This window comes from Rhincodon typus, chromosome 7 (assembly GCF_021869965.1).
Source record: "Rhincodon typus isolate 14 chromosome 7, sRhiTyp1.1, whole genome shotgun sequence".
NCBI classification, from domain to species: Eukaryota; Metazoa; Chordata; class Chondrichthyes; order Orectolobiformes; family Rhincodontidae; genus Rhincodon; species Rhincodon typus.
This window is the reverse complement of record NC_063338.1, coordinates 98,568,359-98,591,142: the sequence shown is the minus strand read 5'-3', so window position 1 is coordinate 98,591,142 and position 22,784 is coordinate 98,568,359. Positions and strand designations below refer to the sequence as shown.

The window sequence follows — 22,784 nt, the reverse complement described above, 5'->3', positions numbered from 1 at the left end:
ATGCGGGAGATCACGGTGGATCAGGCAGCATCCACAAAGAGAGAGCAAGCTAATGTTTCAAGTCTAGATGACTCTTCAGAGCTGAATCAAAATAGCCAACTGATTGGAGCAGAATCTCTGACTCAGCAACTAATTTGACTTGCATCTCAATATCATAATTTGTGCTTGTTGGGTAACAGTATTACAAAATTGAATTTCTGTTACAGGCACTGTCTAAATTAAAAATTCCCAGGGCAGTGTATCTGACCCATACTGTCAGCGTTAAAACTCTCTCTGCATTATTGCCATCAAGCACTCCTGAGACAGGGACAGCACGGAGTTGGGCATAGCTTGAGGTGATGTTGCTGGGGAGTGTGGTCATGTCCTGTACTAACTATGTTGTTGTTGTTGTTGTTGTTCTAGTACTGAGCCTGCTTCTGTGGCCTTTGGTGGTTTACCATGAACTTATTCAGAAAATGTACACGGGGCTGGAGCCTGTATTGATGAAGCTGGACTACAGCATGAAGGGTGGCACCCAGCACCGACAGAGGGACAGGAAGAGTAAGTCACTGGCTGCTCCCATAAGGGAGAAACAGAAATTGCTAGAAGCTAGTACAAAGGTACCCAAAATAATCAAAACATTCATGGAATATTGCCCATAATGTCAGGACTTAGAATAAAAAAGGATTGGAATGACATTCTAGTTGCATGAAATTCTGGTCAAATCCTATCTGGTGTAACTAGGTTCCATCTGAGCCTCACACCTCAGGAAGGAGATTGTGGTCTTGGAAGGGGAGCAGTGTAGGTTCACCAGAATGACTTTGGCTACTAAAAGCTTAAATAACAAAGGACCATAGAGCAGGTATGTATTCCTGCAATTGTAGGAATTCAAGGGACGTTCAAGGTGTTTAAAGTGTGTAAAGATGTTTATTGGGTAGATTAAGACTGACCTCTGGCAGGGAATGTTCGACAATACGTTATTATGGAAATGGGAAGGCGATGGCCCAGTGGTATTATCACTGAACTGTTAATCCAGAGACCCAGATAGTGTTCTGGGGACCCAGGTTTGAATCCTGCCATGGCAGATGGTAGAATTTGAATTCAATAAAATATCTGGAATTAAGAATCTAATGATGACCATGAATCCTTTGTTGACTGTTGGAAGAACCCATCTGATTCACTAACGTCCTTTAGGGAAGGAAACTGCCATCCCTACCTGGTCTAGCCTACATGTGACTCCACGCCCACAGCAGTAAAGAATAAGAAAGGACATTTAGCAAAGCATAATACAGTCAGTCTGAGTCAACATTTTCTGTGAAAGGAAAATTGTGTATGACGAATGTATTAGTTCTTTGAGGATGTAACACGCAGGTTGGGTAAAGGCAAGCCAGCAGATGAAGTGTGTTTGGATTTGCAAAAGGCATTTGATAAGGTGCTGCATAAAAGGTTACTGTACAAGGTAGGAACTCGGGATGTTGGGTGGTTATATATTAACATGGACAGAGGATTGTTTAACTTAACAGGAAACAGAATGGAAATAAGTGTGTAACTTTCAGATTAGCAAATTGGCTGTGGAGTGTCACAAGGATTGGTGCTGTGCACTTGACTATTTACAATGTATGTTAATGATGTGGGATGAAGGAGCAGACTGTAGTGCAGCCAAATGTGCTGATGATGGAGATAGGTAGGAAAGCAAGTTGTGACAACAGGAGTGTAACCATGTTCATGCCGGATGGCTTATTAATGTTCCTAGTACATAAGGAACCTGCAAAGGGATGCTGATAAGTTGCGAAAGGCCAAAAATTTTGCTGTTGGCATATAAGGTAGAAAAATGTATGCTATCCACTTGGGAAGGAAGAATGGAAAATCGGAATAATACTGAAGTAGAGAAAGACTCCAGAATGTTGCAGAGCAGTATGATTTGGGTGTCTTTGTATGTAAATCACAAAAGTTATCGGGCAAGAATTTGGTACCGCATATGGAATGCTGAATTTTATTGCAAGGGGCGTTGAATATAAAAGTAAGAAATTGAACACTGAAAAGGAGAATACTGTGGATACTGGACATCCAAATTTAAAAAGTGTTGGAGAACGTCTGATCTGGCAGCATATATGGGAAGAGAAACAGAGTTAATGTTTTGGGCCTGATATGACTCTTCAAAACTGAAAGGGGCTGGAAAATGATGGTCTTTACGCTGTTGCAGAGGAGGGTCAATCCGAACAGACTAATCTAACCACTGCCCCATGGCATTCACCAGTGTTTCCTTCACTGAATCCCCCATTGTTACCATCTTGGGGCTTATCATTGACCAGAAACTTAACTGTATTCACCACATAAACACATTGGCTACAAGAGCAGGTCAGAAGCTAAGAATACTGAAGTGAGTAACTCCCCTCCTGACTCCCCAAAGCCTGCCTACCATCTACAAGGCACAAGTCAGGACCGTGATGGAATACTCCCCACTTGCCTGGATGAGTGCAGCTCCAACAACGTTCACAAAGCTTGACACCATCCAGAACAAAGCAGCCCGCTTGATTGGCACCACATTGACAAGCAGCTACTCCTTCCACTACCAACACTCAGTAGCAGCAGTGTGTACTATCTACAAGATGCACTGCAGAAACTCACCAAAGATCCTCAGACAGCACCTTCCAAACCCACGACCACTTTCCTTTAGAAGGACAAGGGCAGCAGATAGATGAGATCTCCACCCCCTGCAAGTTCCTCTCCAAGCCACTCACCATCCTGACTTGGGAGTATATCACTGTCGCTGGGTCAGAATCCTGGAATTCCCTCCCTACTGGCATTGTAGGTCAACCTACAGCTGGTGGACTGCAGCACATTAAGATTGAGGCTCATGACAATCATCTCAAGGGCAGCTGGGGATCGGCAGTAAATGCTGGCCAGCCAGTGATGCCCACGTACCACGAGTGAATAAAGAAAACTTTACATCAGTTCCACAATTCCCAGTTTTCTGGCCCTGGCCATCTCTTCACCATGGATGTTGCAATCCTGCTACACATCTATTCTCCATCAAGGTGGTCTACTTCCTTGTTAAAAAGAGGCCTGCTCAGTTCTTCTCTATCAGCACCCTCCACCTGGTTGAGCTCCTTCTCACTTTTTGAGCAACTTTTCCTTTAACTCATTATGGTCCTGCAACTGACCAAACAGTACAGCAGAGACCCTGTGGTCCACCACATCTGTGCTGCCCTGTCTGCACTAATCCCACTTTCCTGCACTTGACCCAGAGCCTTGAATCTTAGGACATTTTAAGTGCTCATCCATGTACTTTCAAAAGGTTGAGATTTCTTCCCAGCTAGGGCATTCCAGATTCCCACAATGCCTCGGTGGATGCGCTTTCTTCAAATCCACTCTAAACCTCCTGCCCTTCACCTTAAAATTGTGCTTCTCATTCTTAACCCTTCACATACGGGGAAAATGGCTGCTTCCTATTCACCCTGTCCATGACTCACGTAGTCCTATACACCTCAATCAGCTCTCCCGCTAGCCTTCTCTGCTCCAAAGACCATAAGAAATAGTGACAAGACAAGGTTCTTCCATCCTTCAAGCTGCTCCACTGGGATCGTGGCTGATCAGGCATTCCTCATGTCCACTTTCCTGCCATTTCGAGTTCAAATTCAAATTAGCTTTGTTGTCACATACTCGTATGAGTACAGTGAAAAGTTTACACCGCCACTTATAGCGCCATCTTATCTACAAAGGTACCTAGGTACAGATTTTTCAGTCCAAGTTCGTAGGAAAAAAAGATTAGAAACTAAAGAAATAAAAAGGCCAGCATTAAAAATTGCAGGAATAAATTAGAAAATAGAGAAATATAAAGTTCAGAACAATGGACCTTCTAACCCAGTCCTAGCCTCCAGTCTGCAGTGGGTCTAGACTTCAGACCATGCAGGCTTCACCTTGAGGTTCTCGAGGCCAGGAGCCTGCTCTGGAATCACCTCGTGACCCAAAATACAGCTGAGGTCACACTGGGCCAGGAGGACTCCATGCCGGATCTGCTCTGAGGCCAAGTCCAACTCCGTGCTGAGGCAGGGAGGCTGAGGACGAGGCCGAGAGAAAAGACCTTTGATTCCTGACTGATCAAGAATCTATCTATCTCAGCCTTAAATATACACGGGACTCTGCCCCCTCTTCTCTCTGTGGCAAGTTCCAGAGACACTGCATCCTCAGAAGAAATTTCTCTTTATTTCAGTCTTTAATTGGTGTCGCTTTTTCCTGAAAGTATGCGTACAGACTCTCCCACGAGGGGAAACATCCTCTCAGCATTTACCCTGTCAAGCTCTTTCAGAATCCTATATATTTTAGTGAAATCACCTATCATTCTTCTAAACTCCATTGAGTAGAGTCCCAAACTGTTTAGCCTTTGTTCGTAAGACAATCCCTGTATACCAGGGATCATCTTATGGACCCTCTGAGCTGCTTCAAATGCAATAAGATCTTTCCTTCAATAAGGAAAACAAAACTGCTTATGGTACTCTACGTGTGGTCTCACCAGTGCCTTTATTTTTATTCATTCACTGGCATTTATTGTCCATGATGGGTATTTATTGCCTATCCAGAGGGCAGTTAAGAGTTAACCCCATTCCTGTGGGTCTGGAGTCGAATGTAGACCAGACCAAGGATGGCAGTTTTCTTCTCTACGGGACATTAGGGAATCAGATGGGTTTTTCTGACAATTGACAATGGATTCATGGTCATCATTAGACTCCTAATTCCAGTTTCTACAATTGTAGTGAGACTTCTCCACTCTTTTGAAATAAGAGTTCACGTTCCATTAGCCTTCCTGATTACTTGTTGCAACTGTGTGCTAGCTTTGTGTTTTGTGCACAAGTCCCCTGAAGTCCCTTTTTGTTACAGTTTATTCAGTGTTTTTCCTTTTAAATAATACTGTTCTTTTGTTCACCCTTCCATTTTCCCAACATTATGCTCCTTTTACCAACTTCTCACCCATTTACTTAACAAAATCTGTCTATAAACTTTATCCGTCTTGCAATTTGCCTTTCCATTTACCTTGTATCGTCTGCAAATCTGGCTACAGTAGATTTGCTTCCTTCATCTGAGTCATGAATATATGTTGAAAACAGATGTGGTCTCAGCACTGATGCCTGTGGAACCCCACTGGTTACAGGTTGCCAACCTGAAAGCAACGGCCTTTTTTTATTCATTCACAGGATGAGGGCATCACTGTCTAGGCCAGCATTTATTGCCCATCCCTAATTGCCCAGAGGGCAGTTAAGAATCAACCACATTGCTGTGGGTCTGGAGGTACATGTAGGCCAGACCACGTAAGGATGGTAGTTTCCTTTCCTAAAGGTCACTGGTGAACAGGGTGGGTTTTTCCAACAACTGGCAGTGGATTCATGGTCAACGTTAGACTCTTAATTCCAAAGTCTTTTTTCTTTCCTGTTTGATTCAAACCCAGGTCCCCAGAACATTGTATGGCTCTCTGGATTAACAGTCCAGCGATCATACCACTAGGCCATTACCTCCACTTCATATTTACAATGCTTCAACTGTGATAACATCCTGGTGAATCACTTCTGCACTTCCTCCAGTGCAATCACATCCTTCCTATAGTGTGGTGACTAGGACTCCAGCTGTCGCTTAACAATTCCAACATAACCTTCCTGCTCTTATAATCTATGTCATGACTGATAAAGGCAAGTCTCCCGCCTGCGTTCTTAACCACCTTACTAACCTGTCCTAACACCTTCTGGGATCTTTGGGCGAGCATTCCAAGATCCCTCTTTCTCTGAGCTATCCACTGACTTGCCATTCATTGAGTACTTTCTTGTCTTGTTATCTCTTCCAAAGTGTATCACTTCACACTTGTCAGGGTTAAATTCCATCTGTCACCGATCTGCCCATCTGATAAACCTGTCTATATCCTCCTGTAACCCACAACCTTCTTCCTCACTGTCAACCCGCAGCCAAGCTTTGTGTCAACTTCAGAGGACATTGAAACTATCCCAATAATAACAGGTAATGCAGTGATCATAGAAAAGGAGGCACTCAAAATCTCTTGAGGGAAAGAGCACCGAGAAGGCTGTTCACTTTATCTACTTGTCCCGTTACCTTCAGGGGTTGATAAACATGTGCTGGTCCATCTGATTCCTGATGCTTCCCAGGGTTCTACCATTCATCATGTATTCCCTTGCCTTGTTTGTCCTGCCCTGCATCTCCTCTCACTTATCCAGATTGAATTTGATTTGCCTCTGATAAGCCCATCTGACTAGTCTGTCTGTATGCTGGCATCTAAGGCTATCTTCTTAACATAGAACATTACAGCGCAGTACCGGCCCTTCGGCCCTCGATGTTGCGCCGACCTGTGAAACCAATCTGAAGCCCATCTAACCTAAACTATTCCATTATCATCCATATGCTTATCCAATGACCATTTAAATGCCCTTAAAAGTTGGCGAGTCTACTACTGTTGCAGGCAGGGCATTCCATGCCCTTACTACTCTGAGTAAAGAACCTACCTCTGACATCTGTCTTATATCTATCACCCCTCAATTTAAACCTATGTCCCCTCATGCTAGCCATCACCATCTGAGGGAAAAAGGCTCCCACTGTCCACCCTATCTAATCCTCTGATCATCTTGTATGTCTCTATCAAGTCACCTCTTAACCTTCTTCTCTCTAACGAAAACAGCCTCAAAACCCTCAGCCTTTCCTCATAAGACCTTCCCTCCATACCAGGCAACATCCTGGTAAATCTCCTCTGCACCCTTTCCAATGCTTCCACATCCTTCCTATAATGCGGTGACCAGAACTGTACGCAATACTCCAAGTGCGGCCACACCAGAGTTTTGTACAGCTGCGACATGACCTCATGGCTCCGAAACTTAATCCCTCTACCAATAAAACCTAACATACTGTACACCTTCTTAACAACGCTATCAACCTGGGTGGCAACTTTCAGTGATCTATGCACATGGACACCGAGATCTTTCTGCTCATCCACACTACCAAGAATCTTACCATTAGCCCAGTACTCTGTATTCCTGTTACTCCTTCCAAAGTGAATCACCTCACACTTTTCCGCATTAAACTCCCTTTGCCACCTCTCAGCCCAGCTCTGCAGCTTATCTATGTCCCTGTGTAACCTGCAACATCCTTCTGCACTATCCACAACTCCACCAACTTTGGTGTCATCCGCAAATTTACTAACCCATCCTTCTACGCCCTCATCCAGGTCATTTATAAAAATGACAAACAGCAGTGGCCCCAAAACAGATCCTTGAGGTACACCACTAGTAACTGAACTCCAGGATGAACATTTCCCATCAACCACCACCCTCTGTCGTCTTACAGCTAGCCAATTTCTGATCCAAACCGCTAAATCACCCTCAATCCCATGCCTCCTTATTTTCTGCAATAGCCTACCATGGGGAACCTTATCAAACGCTTTACTGAAATCCATAATTACCAATTTTCATATGATCCAAGAAATTACTGATCAAACCTCCTACATTCAGGTATAGCAGATAATAGGAGGGCAAATGGGATTTTGGCATTTATTGCTAAAGGAACAGAGTGGAAAAAATAGGGAAATGTTGTTGCAAATATACAAGGCATTAACGAGACCACATCTGGTGTACCTCATACAGTTTTGGTCCCCTAACTTCAGGAAGGATGTATTGCATTGGAGGCAGTTTAGAGCAGGTTCACTAGAATTGAAAGGCTTGTTTTATGAGGAGAAATTAGAGTATAGGCCTAAACTGCTCAGTTCAGAAAAATGAGGGGAGATCTAACTGAAGCATATAAGTTGCTAAAGACAAAGATAGACATTGAGTAGATGTTTCCCCTTGTGGGACAACTCAGAATGAGAGGTTATGGTTTCAGGTTAAGGGGAATCTGATTTGAGACAGATGTTTTAGTGTCAGGATGAGTTTGTTGCTGTAATGAATTCTGTCCGAGGCATCTGCTGTCACTTGACTGGTCTCAGCTGAAAATGTGCAACTCCAGCTCCCTCTGCTGAGCAGTGTTTGAACTGTACCTCAAATGGGGAGTCCACTCCAGTGAACGATGTATTACTTCTGATTGAATTTCAAATGTTTAGGATAATTGATGTTTAATGCACTGGGCCCCATCCCATGCTGCTGGTGTAGGTAAACATTATGGACTGTCACGTTCTGCAATATGAAAGCTGTCTTCATCCATAGACACAGATCAGGACCCAGCATCTGACATATTTCACAGTGTGACATGCCCCATAATTAGTGCTTTATTAATACAATCTCTCATTTTCCTAACATCAGAAAGTGTTTCTGTCTGTCTACCTAATCAATCCTCTTCAAATTCCTAAAAGTTTCGTGGAATCACCCATAATGATCCATATTCCGGGGAATGAAAGTTTAATTTGTACAGCGCCTTTAACATGATAAATTGAGTTGCTTCAAGGATTATGAAATAAAATTAGCCACTAATATGCATAGAGATCTTGGGTTAGATAAGGAGGTTCATAAGGGGCAAGTGAGGCAGGTAGGCAGAGCAGTTGAGGGGAGGGACTTCCAGAGCTTGGGGCCTAGGCAATTGAAGGAATAACCATCAAAGTGGAGTGAATAAAATTTGCAGTGTTCAAGAGGCCAGAGATAGTGACCAATATCACTGAGAATAATGGGGTAGGAGGAGAACACTAGGTTTGCAGAAGAGAGGGAGTCTGGACATAGGACAATAGTTTGCAAGGAAGTTTAGGCCAAAGCTTGGTTTCTGAGGAGAGGCGACGAAGGCTAGTTTAAATGAGAAGAGGAGAACACCTAAACAGAAGCTAATGGTTAGTATGGGCCTGGAGAGAGAAAGGTGAGTGATCGTTCAGTGGGAGTAGGTTCAAGGGAACAGGAGGCGAGTCATATCAACAAGGTAAGCTCAGTGGGAGCGAGAGAATGTGGGAGTGAATCTATAGAAAGAGTTGAGTTTAGGACTAGGACACGTGGGTTGTATCTTCAGAAGAAGCTGGAGCTGCTGGGCTAGTGGAAGGTAGGTACGTGGCAAGGCAGCTGTAACAAATTGTCTCTTTCTTAACAAGAAAGAAGCTCAGACTTCATGCTTGGAGGCGAGGACGGAGGTGAAAGGCTTTAAGAAGATGGTTTGCTGTGAAGAAAAGCCAAGGGCTATGTTTGCATTCCACATTAATCCTGGAACAGTTAGGGTTTTAGTGGAACGAACCAGTTTTTGGTAGAAGTTTTAAATGGCCTGGCCAGATCTGGCAGTGGATGGCTAAATCAGTTGTCAACCTTTTGCGCCTGCACTTTTTGGACCTTTGGTATTGGAGATGATAACCAGAGCAAGGAGATTGACCACAGTGAGAGAATAAGAGTTGTATTGGGAACTTGTACACTAAAGGAGGTGAGGGTGTGCTTGAGTAAATCAGTAGCTATAGAAATGTTGTGGCTAGCAGAGAGCTGGGATTATGAAAGTGCAAATGTAAGTATTCTGGGGAATAGTTTTGTTTTCCAGGGACGGATTCATAAGGAGGCAGGGCTGGGTTGTGGAAGGAGAATTTGGATAGTGAATAGTCAGAGGTGGCCTTTTACAAATGGATGAACAAGACAATGTGAGATGGTTAGGTCAAAGAGTTGTAAACTTAATTAATGTAATCTCTGTTCATAACCTAATCCTTTGAGCTCTGGTAGCATTGTTGTCCCTGGGCTGCACTTATTCCAAAGCCAGTAGATTTTGTGTTTTACATGTAGCAAAACCTTCTTCCTTTTAAAATTCATTCCTCTAGTTAAAAGGGGTTAACATTCCATAAGTAATTTGACTATTTTTGTACCTGACTATCACTTGTGATCTGTGCTTAATGTTCTTTAGACCTCCAGTGTCCCTTACTTTATACAATTTAAAATCATTTAAAAGTTTCCTTTTTTCAGGTAAAATGGATGAGCTTGTATTTAAATGCATTGAAATCTACCTGCTGCAGATTTTGTCTGCCCTCATATGATTGTGTCTTTGTAATTTGAAACTCCCATCTATACCACATGTCCAGGGCATTGCTGAGTATACACAGGAGTGCTGTGTGCAGTCATTTATGCTTTGTATCTAGACTGATTCCTGGAGTGAGGAGATTGTTCCATGACAAGGCTGGTATTCCTTGATGTTGACAAGAATGAGAGGTGATCTAATTGGAACATGAAAAATTCTTAAAGGAATTAACAATGCAAATGTTGAGTGTTTTTGCTGGCTAGGAAATTTAGAATATGGGTCACTGCATCAGAATAAGAAGTCAACCATTCAAAATGAGAAATTTCTTAAGTAGAACATTTAATATTCTATCCCATTGATTAATGGATACTCATTTGGAGCATATTCAAGTCCGAGGCCAATAGGTTTTTGGGTACTTGAGTAATATGGTGATAGTGGATGTATGTATGCTGGCATAACGTTAAATATAGGAACAGGAGTTGGCCATTTGTCCCCTCAACTTGCTCCAAAATTCAATAAGATCACAACTACTCATCTCCATCTTATGGGTACATCCATATTCTGAAGCTGCACCCCCCCAGCAGTTATAGATTCGCACATGACGGGGAGCACCTCTTTGGCATTCATCCGGTCAGGTCTCCTCAGGGTCTTGAAACTTTCAATAATATAATCTGTGATATAAGGTATGCTTTTTATGTGTTTTAATTTGATTTATTTTAGATTTTAATTTAGTGGCATGTGGGCTTTCAATGTGTTAGAAAGAATTGAATGATTAACTTGTATTTCTGTAGTCATGGTGATTTCTTTTGAAACACATCAAAACAGATACACTAAAGAGCAATCGACTTTTTTTGGGTGAGGTTTATGAATGATCACTGTAAACAGTTATATATTAAGTTTCAGATAGAAGAATCTGGAATTTTTTGGCTTAATAGTAATGTCTTGAAGAAAGTTCTGTTGGTTTCAGGTTTGCAGAAGCCCTGGCTGAAGTTGTAAAACAGTTGCTCCTGAAGAAAGGGCTAGTTTAGAATTTAAGAAATAGGTTATCTCCATGTAAGGAATTTAGTTTGAAAGTTCCAGAGAAATGTTTGGATAAAACTCTAATAGTACAATGTGAAGCTGAGAAAGTCTAAGATCAGTTGTATGAAGACTCAAGGAAGAGGCTATCATATTCTCAAGAAGCAGTGTTTGAGTTAAAGAGATGAGTAATTTCTTTACCCAGAGAGCCTGTGGAATTCTCTGCCGCAGAAAATTGTTTGGGGCCAAGGAGTTAGATATAATTCTTGGGGCTAAATGGATCAAAGGATAGGGGGTAAGGTGAAAACAAGGTACTGAGTAAGATGATCCACCATGATCATAATTATTGGCGGAGCAGACTTGAAGGACCGAATAGCCTACTCCTATTTTCTTTGTTCCTCTGTGATAGAGAAGGGAATTCTCTCTGGTGTGCATACTCTTGGCATTAGTGAGATTATATTTTACTGTGTATTTCAAAACTTTCAAATTTAAGTTATATGTAAATGGTTTGGATTATTCTATTTTTTTTTTGCGTAATAAACTTGTGTTTTATTGTTAAAACCGATTCTGCAGCATTGCATGTTTATTTGTGTGAAAGATCACCTCATGAAAACCAAAGTGAAATCTACCAAGCCAGATTTCAGTCTGGTATCTGACTTACAGGATCCCCACAGCGTAGAAGCAGGCCAGTTGGCCTACCAAGACCACTTCAGCCCTCTGAAGAGCGTTCCACCCAGACCCCTTCCTCTGACCAATCCCTGCATTTCCCATGGGTAATGCACATGGTATGCACACCCCTAGACACTTCTGGGCAATTTAGCATGGCCACTCCACCTAACCTGCACATCCTTGGACTGTGGTTGGAAACCAGAGCATCTGGAGGACACCCATGCAGACACCAGGTGACTGTGCAAATTCCACACAGTCGCCCAACGTTGGTATCAAACCCAAGTCCCTGGTGCTGTGAGGCAGCAGTGCTAACCATTGTGCCGCCCCTGTTCAGTAATAACATCAGCTGAGATCATAAATACCTCTTGTACTTCTAAACTTCTGCCCAACCAGTTAGTCTTTGATTCCTGCAATGAAGTTGTCTTACAGACTAGTGAACCTTCTCTGAACTGCTTCCAATACAGGTATTCTCCACTTAAGGAGACCACAACTGTGTGTGCCATGCTCTGGGTATAGTCTCATCAGTGCCCTGTGCACTTGTAGCAAGACTTCACTTTTATAATCCTTTCCTCCTTGCAATAAAATTGAGATTTACATTTGCAGTCCTAGTAACTTGCACCTACGTGCTGACTTTTTGTGATTCATGTACAAGGACACCAATTCCCCAGTAATGCAGTATTTGCAATGTGTCTCTATTTAAATAATATTCTACTTTTCAATTCTATGTACCAACGTGGATAACCTCCGTACTCCATCTATCAACTTTATGCCCACTTGCTTAACCTATCCTCATTCCTTTGCAGACTGTCCATCCTCCTCCCATCATGATTTCTCAATTATCTTTGTATCATCAACATCAGCTCCAATGCAGTCTGTTCCTTCATCCAAATCATTAAAGTGTTGTAAATAGTGGAGGCTACAACACTGATACCTGTGGTAGTCCACTAGTTGCAGTTTATCAACCAGAAAATGACCCACTTATCCTGACTACCTCTCATTTGTTAGCCACTCGCCTATCCATTCTAATATATTGCCCCAACTGAAGCTATTGGCTTGTACAGCAATGTTTAGCATGACAGGCTGTTCTGTGGAAGGGTCACCGGACCTGAAACATTAACTGACTTTTCTTCACAGATGCTGCCAGACCTGCTGAGCTTTTCCAGCAACTTCTGTTTTTTGTTGTTGAGGCTATTGAATGCCTTCAGGAACTCCAAATATGCTATGTCTATTGGCTCCAGTTTATCTACGCTGCTTGTTACATTATCAAAGAAATCTTAAATTTGTTGAACCCCGTTTCCCCCTCAAAACAGTGTTGCCTCTACCTTGACCTGATTTCATGATTCATATTTTGATTTTTTTTCCCATGGCCTGCTACTGCCTCTTTAATAATGGATTCCAGCAATTTCCCAATAAGAGATTTTAAGCTAACTGGCCTATAATTTCCTGCTTTTTGTCTCCCTCTTTTGAATGCAAACTGGGTAAGAAAGGGGTCCTGATGGAAGTGTAACAACTTCATTCCCTTTATGCTTTTCATTACCACTTCCTGTTGGTTTATTTGGCTTGGTTATATCCCATTATTAGTCTGTGTTCTTTATTCATTTTACACATTTACATGTTTGTTTCTCCACCTCTTTTGCAGTTTTGGATCTGTATCTCTGTGTATTAGAATGATCCACTTCATCTTGTTTTTAATCTCAGTCTGTATGGATTCTGTTTCTTGGAGATTGTTTGAACTTCATAGTTTGTTTTTCAGAGAAAGCAATAGTGAAACTGGAGAGCTGTGATGAACCGATGGCGGAGACTGAGAGTGAGAGTGAAGCTGAGCTTTCCTGCTTTAATTCCAAGGTACTGGTTTGAATGCACCTGACCTGATGGTTACTTTAACTTGCTTCTTAATAACCTGTGATTAATACTGCTGAATTCTGAGTTGTACTCCATCCACTGTACCTGTGTCACTTAAAATTTGCAGAAGTTCTCATCTCCAAATTATAAAAGAGAGTTGGAGGCTGCAGAGAATGTGCAAGAAAGATGTACTGGAAACTAGAACTATAAGAGAATCTATACCCATCGGAAAAGATTGAACAGACAAGGGCTGTTTTCCCCACTAAAAGGCAAGCTGAGCAGTAACCTGATCGAGGCCTTCAAGATTGAAATATTGTGATGAAGTAGGGAAGATATCGCCACTTATTTGGCAGACCAAAACTAGGTTGGCGGGGTGATAGTTATTAAAGCCAGTAGGGATGGAGGAGAAACTTCAACTAGCAAGACATTGAGATTCTGCAGCTTGCTACCAAAGGAGTAGTTGAGGTGAATAGAATAGATGTACTTAATGAGAGCTAGATACCTACAAAAGGGAGAAATGAATAGACGAATGCCTTGGTGTTAGCTGAAGAGATTAGGAATAGCTTCAGAGCACAAACAGTAATGTGGATCTTTTGGACAAGTAATCCGTTTCTGAATTGAGCCATTTCAGTAGTAGCTAAGTAGAATGAAACTGAGTGATGAACACATTCCCAATTTTGATAAACTTGTAGATTGTTGTGGTCAGGATTCAGAGGTCAGTCAAAAGTACTGGTTTTTTTTCCTAACAAAAACAGCATGGGAGGTTAAATATGATCATAAAGCTAGCTTCCATTACTGTGCACATCTACTTAAATGCCCCTCTGCTTCTTAACTGATAGTCACCATGGCATGCTGGGAGGCTATTCCAGCTTTCTGTCAATCCAGTATCATTGCCTCCCCTTATTTTTTTCTTATCTGTTCATGAGATGTTGGCATCCCTGGCTATGTCAGCATTATTGCCCACCCCATTTGCTCTGGAAAAGGTGGCGATCTGCCACCGTGAACTCCTGTAGTCAGTGTGTTGTAGGGTCTTGCACGATGCTGTTAAGAAGGGGTTTTGACCCAGTGATTATGATAGAGTGGCAATATCGTTTCAAGTCTGGATGTGTGGCTTGCAGGTGGTGGTGTTCTAATACCTGTGCTGTCTTGTCCTTCTAGATGGTAGACAGCTGGTTTGTAATGCAGAGTGATGCCAACAGCATGGATTCGGTTCCTTTTGTTTTATTCATTGATGGGATGAGGGCATTGCTGGCTGGGCCAGCGTTTATTGCCCATCCCAGAGGGCAGTTAAGAGTCAACCACATTGCTGTGGGTCTGGAGTCACATGTTGGTCAGATCAGGTAAGGATGGCAGTTTCCTTCCCTAAAGGTCATTAGTGAAACAAATGGGCTTTTCCCCCCACAATTAACAATGGATTCATGGTCAAGATCTTGTGGAATTTTTTTGAAGACTTGACCAGTAGAGTGGACTAGGGTGAATCAGTAGATGTTGTGTATCTGGACTTTCAAAAGGCCTTTGACAAGTTCCACACAAGATTAGAAAGGAAAGTAAAAGCTCATGATATTGGCGGTAATATATTGACATGGATAGAGAACTAGTTGGTAGACAGGAAGTAGAGAGTTGGAATAAACGGGTTCTTTTCAGACTGGCAGGCAGAGACGAGCGGGGTGCAGCAGGGTTCAGTGCTGGGACCTCAGCTGTTCACAATATACACTAACAATTTGGACGAAGGAGTTGAATGCAGTAACTCCAAATTTGCAGATGACACTAAGCTGGCTGGCAATGTGTGCTGTGAGGAGGTTGCTAAGAGGCTGCAGGGTGACTTGGACTGACTGGCTGAGTGAGTAAATACTTGGTAAATGCAATATAATGTGGATAAATGTGAGGATATTCTCCTTTGTCACAAAACAGGAAGGCAGATTATTATCTGAATGGTGGTAGTTTAGGAAAAGATGAGGTGCAATGAGACCTGGGTGTCATGGTGGAACAGTCGCTGAAGGTTGGCAGGCAGTGAGGAAAGCTAATGGCATGCCGGCCTTCATAGCGAGAGGGTTTGAGTATCGGAGTAAGGATGTCCTGCTGCGGTTATACAGGACGTTGGTGAGGCCACAGCTTGAGTATTTTGTGCAGTTTTGGTCTCCTAGTCTGAGGAAGGACATTCTCGCTGTTGAGGGAGCCCAATGAAAGTTCACCAAACTGATTCCCAGGATGGCAGGACTGACAGATGAGGAAAGACTTGATCAACTGGGCTTGGACTTGCTGGAATTTAGAAGGGAGGGATGGGAATCTCAGAAACACATAAAATCCTGATGGGACTGGACAGGCTAGATGCAGGAAGAATGTTCCTGATGTTGGGGAAGGTCAGAACTAGAGGTCACAAGTCCGAGAATTAAGGGGTAAGCCATTCAGGACTGAGAAGAGGAAGGATTTCTTCACTCAGTTGTGAACCTGTGGAATTCTCTCCCACAGAAAGCTGTTGGGGCCAGTTCATTAGATATATTCAAGAGGGAATTGGACATGGCCCTTGTGGCTAAAGGAATCAAGGAGAGAAGACGGGAACGGGATACTGAGATTGCATGATCAGCCATGATCATATTGAATGGTGGTGCAGGCTTGAAAGGCCGAATGCCCTACTCCTGCACCTATTTTCTATGTTTCTATGTCATCAGTGGATTCTTAATTCCAGATTTTTAAAATTGAATTCAAATCCTACCATCTGACATGGTGGGATTCGAACCAAGTTCCCCAGAACATTACCTGGGTCTCAAGATTAACAGTCCAGCAATAATACTTTTAGGCTGTCGCCGCTTCCTGTACCACCTGACATAGAAGGCTCTACTTCTCAGCCTCTCTCCTTGCCTGAGGTTTGGTGACACTCTGCTAAACTATAACCAATCTTGTCTCTCTAATGAGAGAGCAGCCCTATGGTCCTCTGGGACTAAGGCAACTTCACTACCATCTATTAAGGAAGTAGTCACAAGTTTGGAAGGTGCTGACTCAGGGGTCTTGATGTGAGTTACTTCAGTGCACACCACTCCCATGGTGCATCGATGGCAGATACAAAATGGATGCAGTTGACATTCAAGCAGGTTACTTTGTCTTGGATGCTGTCGAGCTTCTTGAGTATTGTTGGAGCTGCACCCATCCAGGCAAATGGGGAGTATTCCATCACACTCCTGACTTGTGCCGTGTAGATGGTGGATAGGCCTTGGGGAATCAGAACATGAGTCACTCGCTGCAGGAATCCTAGCCTTTGTAGCCACAGAATTTGTATTGCTAGTTTGGTTCAGTTTCTTGTTAGTGTTAACAGCAGGAGTTAGAATGACTCAGCAATGGCATTGCAATTGAATGTCAAGGGGCAATGTGATGGAGGTAGTCAGTCATTGCCTAGCACTTGGGTAGCACAAATTTTACTTGACAGTCAGCCCAAGTCTAAAATAAAATAGAACCCATATCTGAAACACAAGAAATCAACACGTCTCTATAGGAACAGTAGCCAATAATATTTTAAAGCAAGGCTTTACTGAGAGATCTGATCATTTTGAAGGAACCTTAAAAGCTTTAACCATTATTTCAACCTGGAAACCTCATTCCAGAAAAGATCAAATCCAGAAACCAGATAAAACAATAATGCGTTTTAGTTTTCTTTATCTTTAAGAGAAACAGAAAAATAACAGCTGGAGTAGGCCATTCTGCCCCTCAAGCCTGCTCTGCCATTCATTTTGACTGTGGCTGATCGTCAACCTCAATAGCTTGTTCCTGCTTTTCCCCATATCCTTTGATCTCTTTAGCCTGGAACATTATATCCAACTTCTTGAAGTCATCATGTTTTTGCCTTGGCTGCTTTCTGTGGTAGCAAATTCCATTGGTTTATCACTGTCTGGGTGAAGAAGCTTCTCCTCATCTCATGAAATGGTTTACCCCACACACTTAGTGTGTGACCCCTGTGTGACATTTCTTCATGTTTATGCATGGCGATCAACATTACCACTTCGATTGTGGCATTGACTTCTAGTTTCCAGAAGTCACTGTCACACATGCGCCTTGGAAGCTCATGCAGCTGATAAGAAAATGAAAGGAAATGCTTGTCATCATGTGACCATAGGCCACAGCCGCTCTGCATAAGACTATAAAAGATACAAGCACAAGTAAGCCATTCATCTTAGAGTCTGCTCTGCCATTCAATGAGAGTGTGCCTAATCTGATAATCCTTTACTCCACTTTCCTGCCTGTTCCCCATAATGCTTGATTCCCTTACCGGTTAAGAATCTGTCTCAGCCATAAATATACTTAATAACCCAGCCTCAGCAGCTCTCTGCGGTAAAGAATTCCACAGATTTACTAAACACTAAGAGAAGAAATTCTTCCTTATCTCTGTCTTAATTGTGCAATACCTTATTCTGACACTGCCCTCTCATCCTAGACTCTCCCACAAGGGGAAACAATCTCTCTGCATCTACACTGAGTTCCAGCACCCTAGGCCAAGGGTATGCCTAGAAATTACTCTGTATCATAGTTTTAGCTGGTAATGAACTGGGACAAAAACTTAAAGTAAATAAAATCTGCATATCTCATTGGTGTTGTATATAGATATCCCGAGAGCTTGCCCACGTGGTGGCAACAGTGGTTGTCTCTGTTAAAAGTAAGGCAAAATGAAGAAGGTGGTGATACAGCTTTAGACCCAAAAACCAGCAGGCTAAATTCAAAAACACACCAGATGTTCAGGAGTTCTGAGTGCAAAAACAGAAAATAAGTTCAGAAAGCAGAAGAAAATGAGGCTTTCTTCATAAACTTTAAAAGGCCTTCAGCAGTGATCCTCCTGCTTAAAGCAGAAACACACCTAAATTCAAACAAAGCTGTAATTGGAACCAGCACAGAGTTAGAGGGACAAATTTTGAAATGAAAAGTAGAAAAAACATTGTGCGCACGTGCAGCAGTAAAGTGTCAAGAAAGTTATCAGTGTATTCCTTATTGCTGAAAATGCCTGCATTTTGGTAGTAAATGAAGGAGACCAGGAACAGTGGGAAGGTGGACCCCACTAGAATGAACTGGAGGGCCACAGATGTCCCATCCAAGTTCAAACCTTTTAACAAACAATACAGTTATGCTTCCTCAAACAAGCATTTGCAGAACTGATTAAACAGGCTGTGAAAATACTGATAGTAGTTAGAAAAGAGGAATTACACAGTTAATACCTCTGAATTATTTGAAAATGGCCAGGATTCCCACCAACATCTAGAAAGTGCTAGAAAATTGGCTTCATGTAACAGTAAATTTTAGAATTCATTGTCCAGAAGGAAACTTGAAGCTTTTGCCACATTCAGCACCATTTGCCCAAAGAAAACTGACATGCAAACCCTCGAAGCTTTAAAGTAGGATATGGATAGATTAGGAGAATGGACTAAAATCTGGCAGATGAAACATACCGTGAATAAGTGTCAGGTTTTCTATTTAGGTCGGAAGAATAGAAAAGCAACTTGTCTATAAGGTTTTGGAGTAGATCTGCAGCTCGGGTTGTGGGTGTTGAGGTTGGTTGGCTTGCTGAGCTGATTTGTTCCGCCTGGGAAATGTGTTTATTCAATGTGTTTATTAATAGCCTGCTTCGTGGAGTGCCAAGCTTCCAGGAAGCATGCTATTAATAAACACATTGAACTCGACCCCATATACATTCCACTACGGAGGAAACCCAGAAGTGAGGCAGTCCATCGCAACGGACCCCAGAGTTTAAAAACCAGGCGGGAAAACACACCGACGCTTCATCAGAGGCTGCACTGAGGATGTTACCCAACACGGTAACGAAATGTCTGCGGAACAACAAACCAGCTCCGTGAGACAACTAACCTCAACAATTTGTCCAAATAGAGAATCCTTCAGAGTGCTTTGTTGCAGTCGGATCTGGGTGTCCTCATACATGAATCACCAAAAAGCTAGTATGCAAGTACAGCAGGTAGTAATTAAGGCAAATCTAATTTTGGCAGATATCACTTAAGGAATAGAGTATAAAAATAGGGAAGTATTGCTGCAACTGTACAAGGCATTAGTGAGACTGTACTTGGAGTACTGCGTACAGTTTCAGTCCCATTAATGAGGAGGGGTGTAGTTGTATTGGAGCAGTTCAGAGCAAGTTAGATAGATTGATTCCAGAGCTGAAGGTTTGCCTTATCGAGAGATTGAGCAGTTTAGGCTAATACTGTCTGTAGTAGAAAAGAAAGAAAGGAGATCTAATTAAAGTATATAACATGCTAAAGATGATGGACAAAGTAGATGTGGAGATGATGTTCCCTCATGGGGCAATCTAGAATGAGGAGTCATAGCTTTTGGAAAAAGGTGGCAGATTTAAAACAGATGAAGAGAAATTACTTCTCGCAAATGGTTGTAAATCTGTGAAGTTCGCTATCCAGAATATAGATGCCAGGCCATTTAATGAATTTAAGGAGGAGATAGACAGATTTTTAATCAGAAATGGGTAGAAGGGTTATGGAAACGGTGTGAGAAAGTGGCATTGAAGCCAAGATTAAATCAGCCATAATCATATTAAATGGTGGAGCAGGCTTGAAGGGCTGGATTGCTGTTCCTCTTCGTTCTTATGTTGAAACCAAGATTAATGTGGGAGCTATTGCAGCTATCCCACCAGTCTGCATTTTGAAGGACGTGGATTGTTGAAACTCAGCTGGTACAACTGACAACACTTAAATAAATTGCATAGAGTGGATCATCCATCCTTTGCATTGGCACATTGCCATTGTTACATTGCATTGTTAATTTAGCATGAAAAGCACACGTGTTCTAGCTGATAGGTACAAGTGAACTTGTAGTGGCAGGATAAGTGTACGGCTCTGAACATTGTATATATCCAAGAGATCACCAAGTTACCCAAGAGGATAGAGAAAACCCCTCACATTAAGTCCAGGATTTACTGCAATTGGCCACATTCTCTATTTTATGATCATAGAATCCCTATAGTGTGGAAAGAAGCCATTTGGCCCTTTGAATCCGCTCCAAACAACATCCCACACAGACCCAGCACCCCACTGTATCCCCATAACCTTGCAGTTTACTATGGTGATCCCACATCCTTGGACACTATGGGGCAACTTAGCACGGCCTATCCACCTAACCCACACATCTTTGGACTGTAGGAGGAAACCGGAGCCCCCAGCAGAAATCCATGCAAACTCCACACACACAGTCATCCAAGGCCAGAATCAAACTCTGGTCCCTGGCGCTGTGAAGTAGTAGTGCTAACCACTGAGCCACTGTGGTGCCTACGATGAACGTTCATGATTTATTAGTTTTGATTGTTTGAGGGTCAAAGGGTTTAATCCACAATTGAGATGCAGTTATGTCAATAGAACATCGCAAAGGGTGTAATACGTAAGCATGAGGTGGATGACCTAGAATGCAATAGCATCGCCTGCATGCATCACTGCATGGTGCCATTCAATTATGCATGTATTGAAGGGTGGTGCAATCAGGTTTGTTTCGCTTTGAGATGTCTTAGTCTACCCATAAAGTAATGCTCACATGACATTCCAACACAAGAGGAATTAGGAGAAATAGGAGCTAAATTCTGCAGGCTAAATGTCAACCATGAATATTGGTTCATTTTAGTCAGCGAATCTCAGGAAGTCCAGACAATATCTTCCTAATGGTGTGGGGTTAAAGGAGGATGGGTCTGGGTGGGATACTCTGAGGGTCGGTATGGACTTGTCGGGCCGAAGGGCCTGTTTCCACACTGTAGGGATTCTATGATTACTAAACCTATCTCTCCCTCCCTCTGCAGCAGAGCCAACCATAGTGCATTGAGTTTGGCTGTTGCTGTTATCTCCTGAGAGACCATTCCCCTCAACAGTATCCAAAATGGTATATCTGTTTTTCAGGGGAATAGCCACAGGAGATTCCTGCACTGCCTGATCAGCCCTCCTGCTCTGCCTGATGGTCACCCTTCCCTCCCTGCCTGTGGAGTCTGAGCCTGCGGTGTGACCACCTCTCTACACGTGCTGTCTACAGTACTCTCTGCCTCGCGAATGCTCCACAGTTTCCCCAGATGCTGCTCCAACTCCGAAACTTGGGCTTCCACTAGCTCTAGCTGGAGACACTTCTTGCTGACATACAGATTCCGGGCCCTGGAAGTGTGTCCGGTTTCTCACATTGAGCAAGAGGAGCAGACTACGATTTGGAGCTCTCCTGCCAAGTCTTACCCCTTTAAGTTAATTAATCCTTAGTGTCAAATACTCTTAATACTAAGTTGAAGCCTCTGATGCTCTCTGCTCCAATAACAATTTCTCAAAGTATCTCCAAGTATGTAGATGACACAAAGTTGGGTGGGAGATTGAGCTGTGAGGAGGATGCAACATGTTTCGGTGTGATTTGCACACAGTGGGCAAATGCGTGGCAGATGAAGCATATTGTGGATAAATGAGAGGTTATCTACTTTGAGTGAGGTGGGGGGGGAAAAAAGGTGAGACTTGGGTGTCTTTGTACGCCAGTCGCTGAAAGAAAGAATGCAGGTTCAGCAGGAGGTGAAGAAAGAAAACAGTATCTTGGCCGTCACAGCAAGAGAATTTGAGTACAGAAGCAGGAATGTAATGCTGCAATTGTACATGGCCTTGGTGAAGACCACACATGGTGTTCTTTTCTGAGAAAGGATGTTCTGGCTATGGAGGGACTGCAACAAACGTTTTGAAGACTTATTCCTGGGGTGGTAGGACCGTTGTATGAAGGCACTGGGTTGGTTTGGACTATATTCACCAGAGTTTAGAGGAATAAAGGGGAATCTCTTCGAAAGCTATAACATTCCAATAGCATGAGATAAGGCAAAAGCAGGAAGGATGTTCCCAGTGATAGTAGGAGCTGCAGATGCTGGAGAATCCGAGACAACAAGGTGCAGGGCTGGATGAACACAGCAGGCCAAGCAGCATCATAGGAGCAGAGAGGCTGACGTTTCGGGCCTAGACCCTTCATCAGAAAAGGGGGAGGGGAAGGGGGTTTTGAAATAAATAGGGAGAGAGTGGGAGGCGGATAGAAGAGGGATAGAGGAGAGGATAGGTGGAGAGGAAACAAACAGGTCGAAGAGGCGGGGATGGGGCCAGGAAAGGTGAGTGTAGGTAGGGAGTTAGGAAGGGGATAGGTCAGTCCAGGGAGGACGGACAGGTCAAGGGGGCGGGATGAGGTTGGTCGGTAGGAGATGGAGGTGCGGCTTGAGGTGGGAGGAGGGGATAGGTGGGAGGAAGAACAGGTTAGGGAGGCAGGGACGAGTTGGACTGGTTTTGGGATGCGGTGGGGGGAGGGGAGATTTTGAAACTTGTGAAATCCACATTGATACCATT

The 22,784-nt window shown here is 43.0% G+C and overlaps 1 protein-coding gene across 1 annotated transcript; it reads left to right on the top strand.

The window, feature by feature from the left end:
* The first annotated feature begins 408 nt into the window (after positions 1-408).
* On the top strand, positions 409-13,695 carry LOC125483589 (reticulophagy regulator 2-like). The gene is made up of 3 exons (XM_048599577.1): positions 409-540; positions 13,367-13,458; positions 13,583-13,695. Exons 1-3 carry the CDS (start codon positions 456-458, stop codon positions 13,655-13,657), a joined length of 252 nt encoding a protein of 83 aa, XP_048455534.1. The 5' UTR covers positions 409-455; the 3' UTR covers positions 13,658-13,695.
* Positions 13,696-22,784: the final 9,089 nt, after the last annotated feature.

Coding starts and splice junctions, on each gene's coding strand:
- LOC125483589 (XM_048599577.1), top strand. CDS start 456: ATGTACACGGGGCTGGAGCCTGTATTGATGAAGCTGGACTACAGCATG. Junction 541..13,366: donor CCGACAGAGGGACAGGAAGA/GTAAGTCACTGG, acceptor TTTGTTTTTCAG/AGAAAGCAATAGTGAAACTG. Junction 13,459..13,582: donor TTTCCTGCTTTAATTCCAAG/GTACTGGTTTGA, acceptor TAAAATTTGCAG/AAGTTCTCATCTCCAAATTA.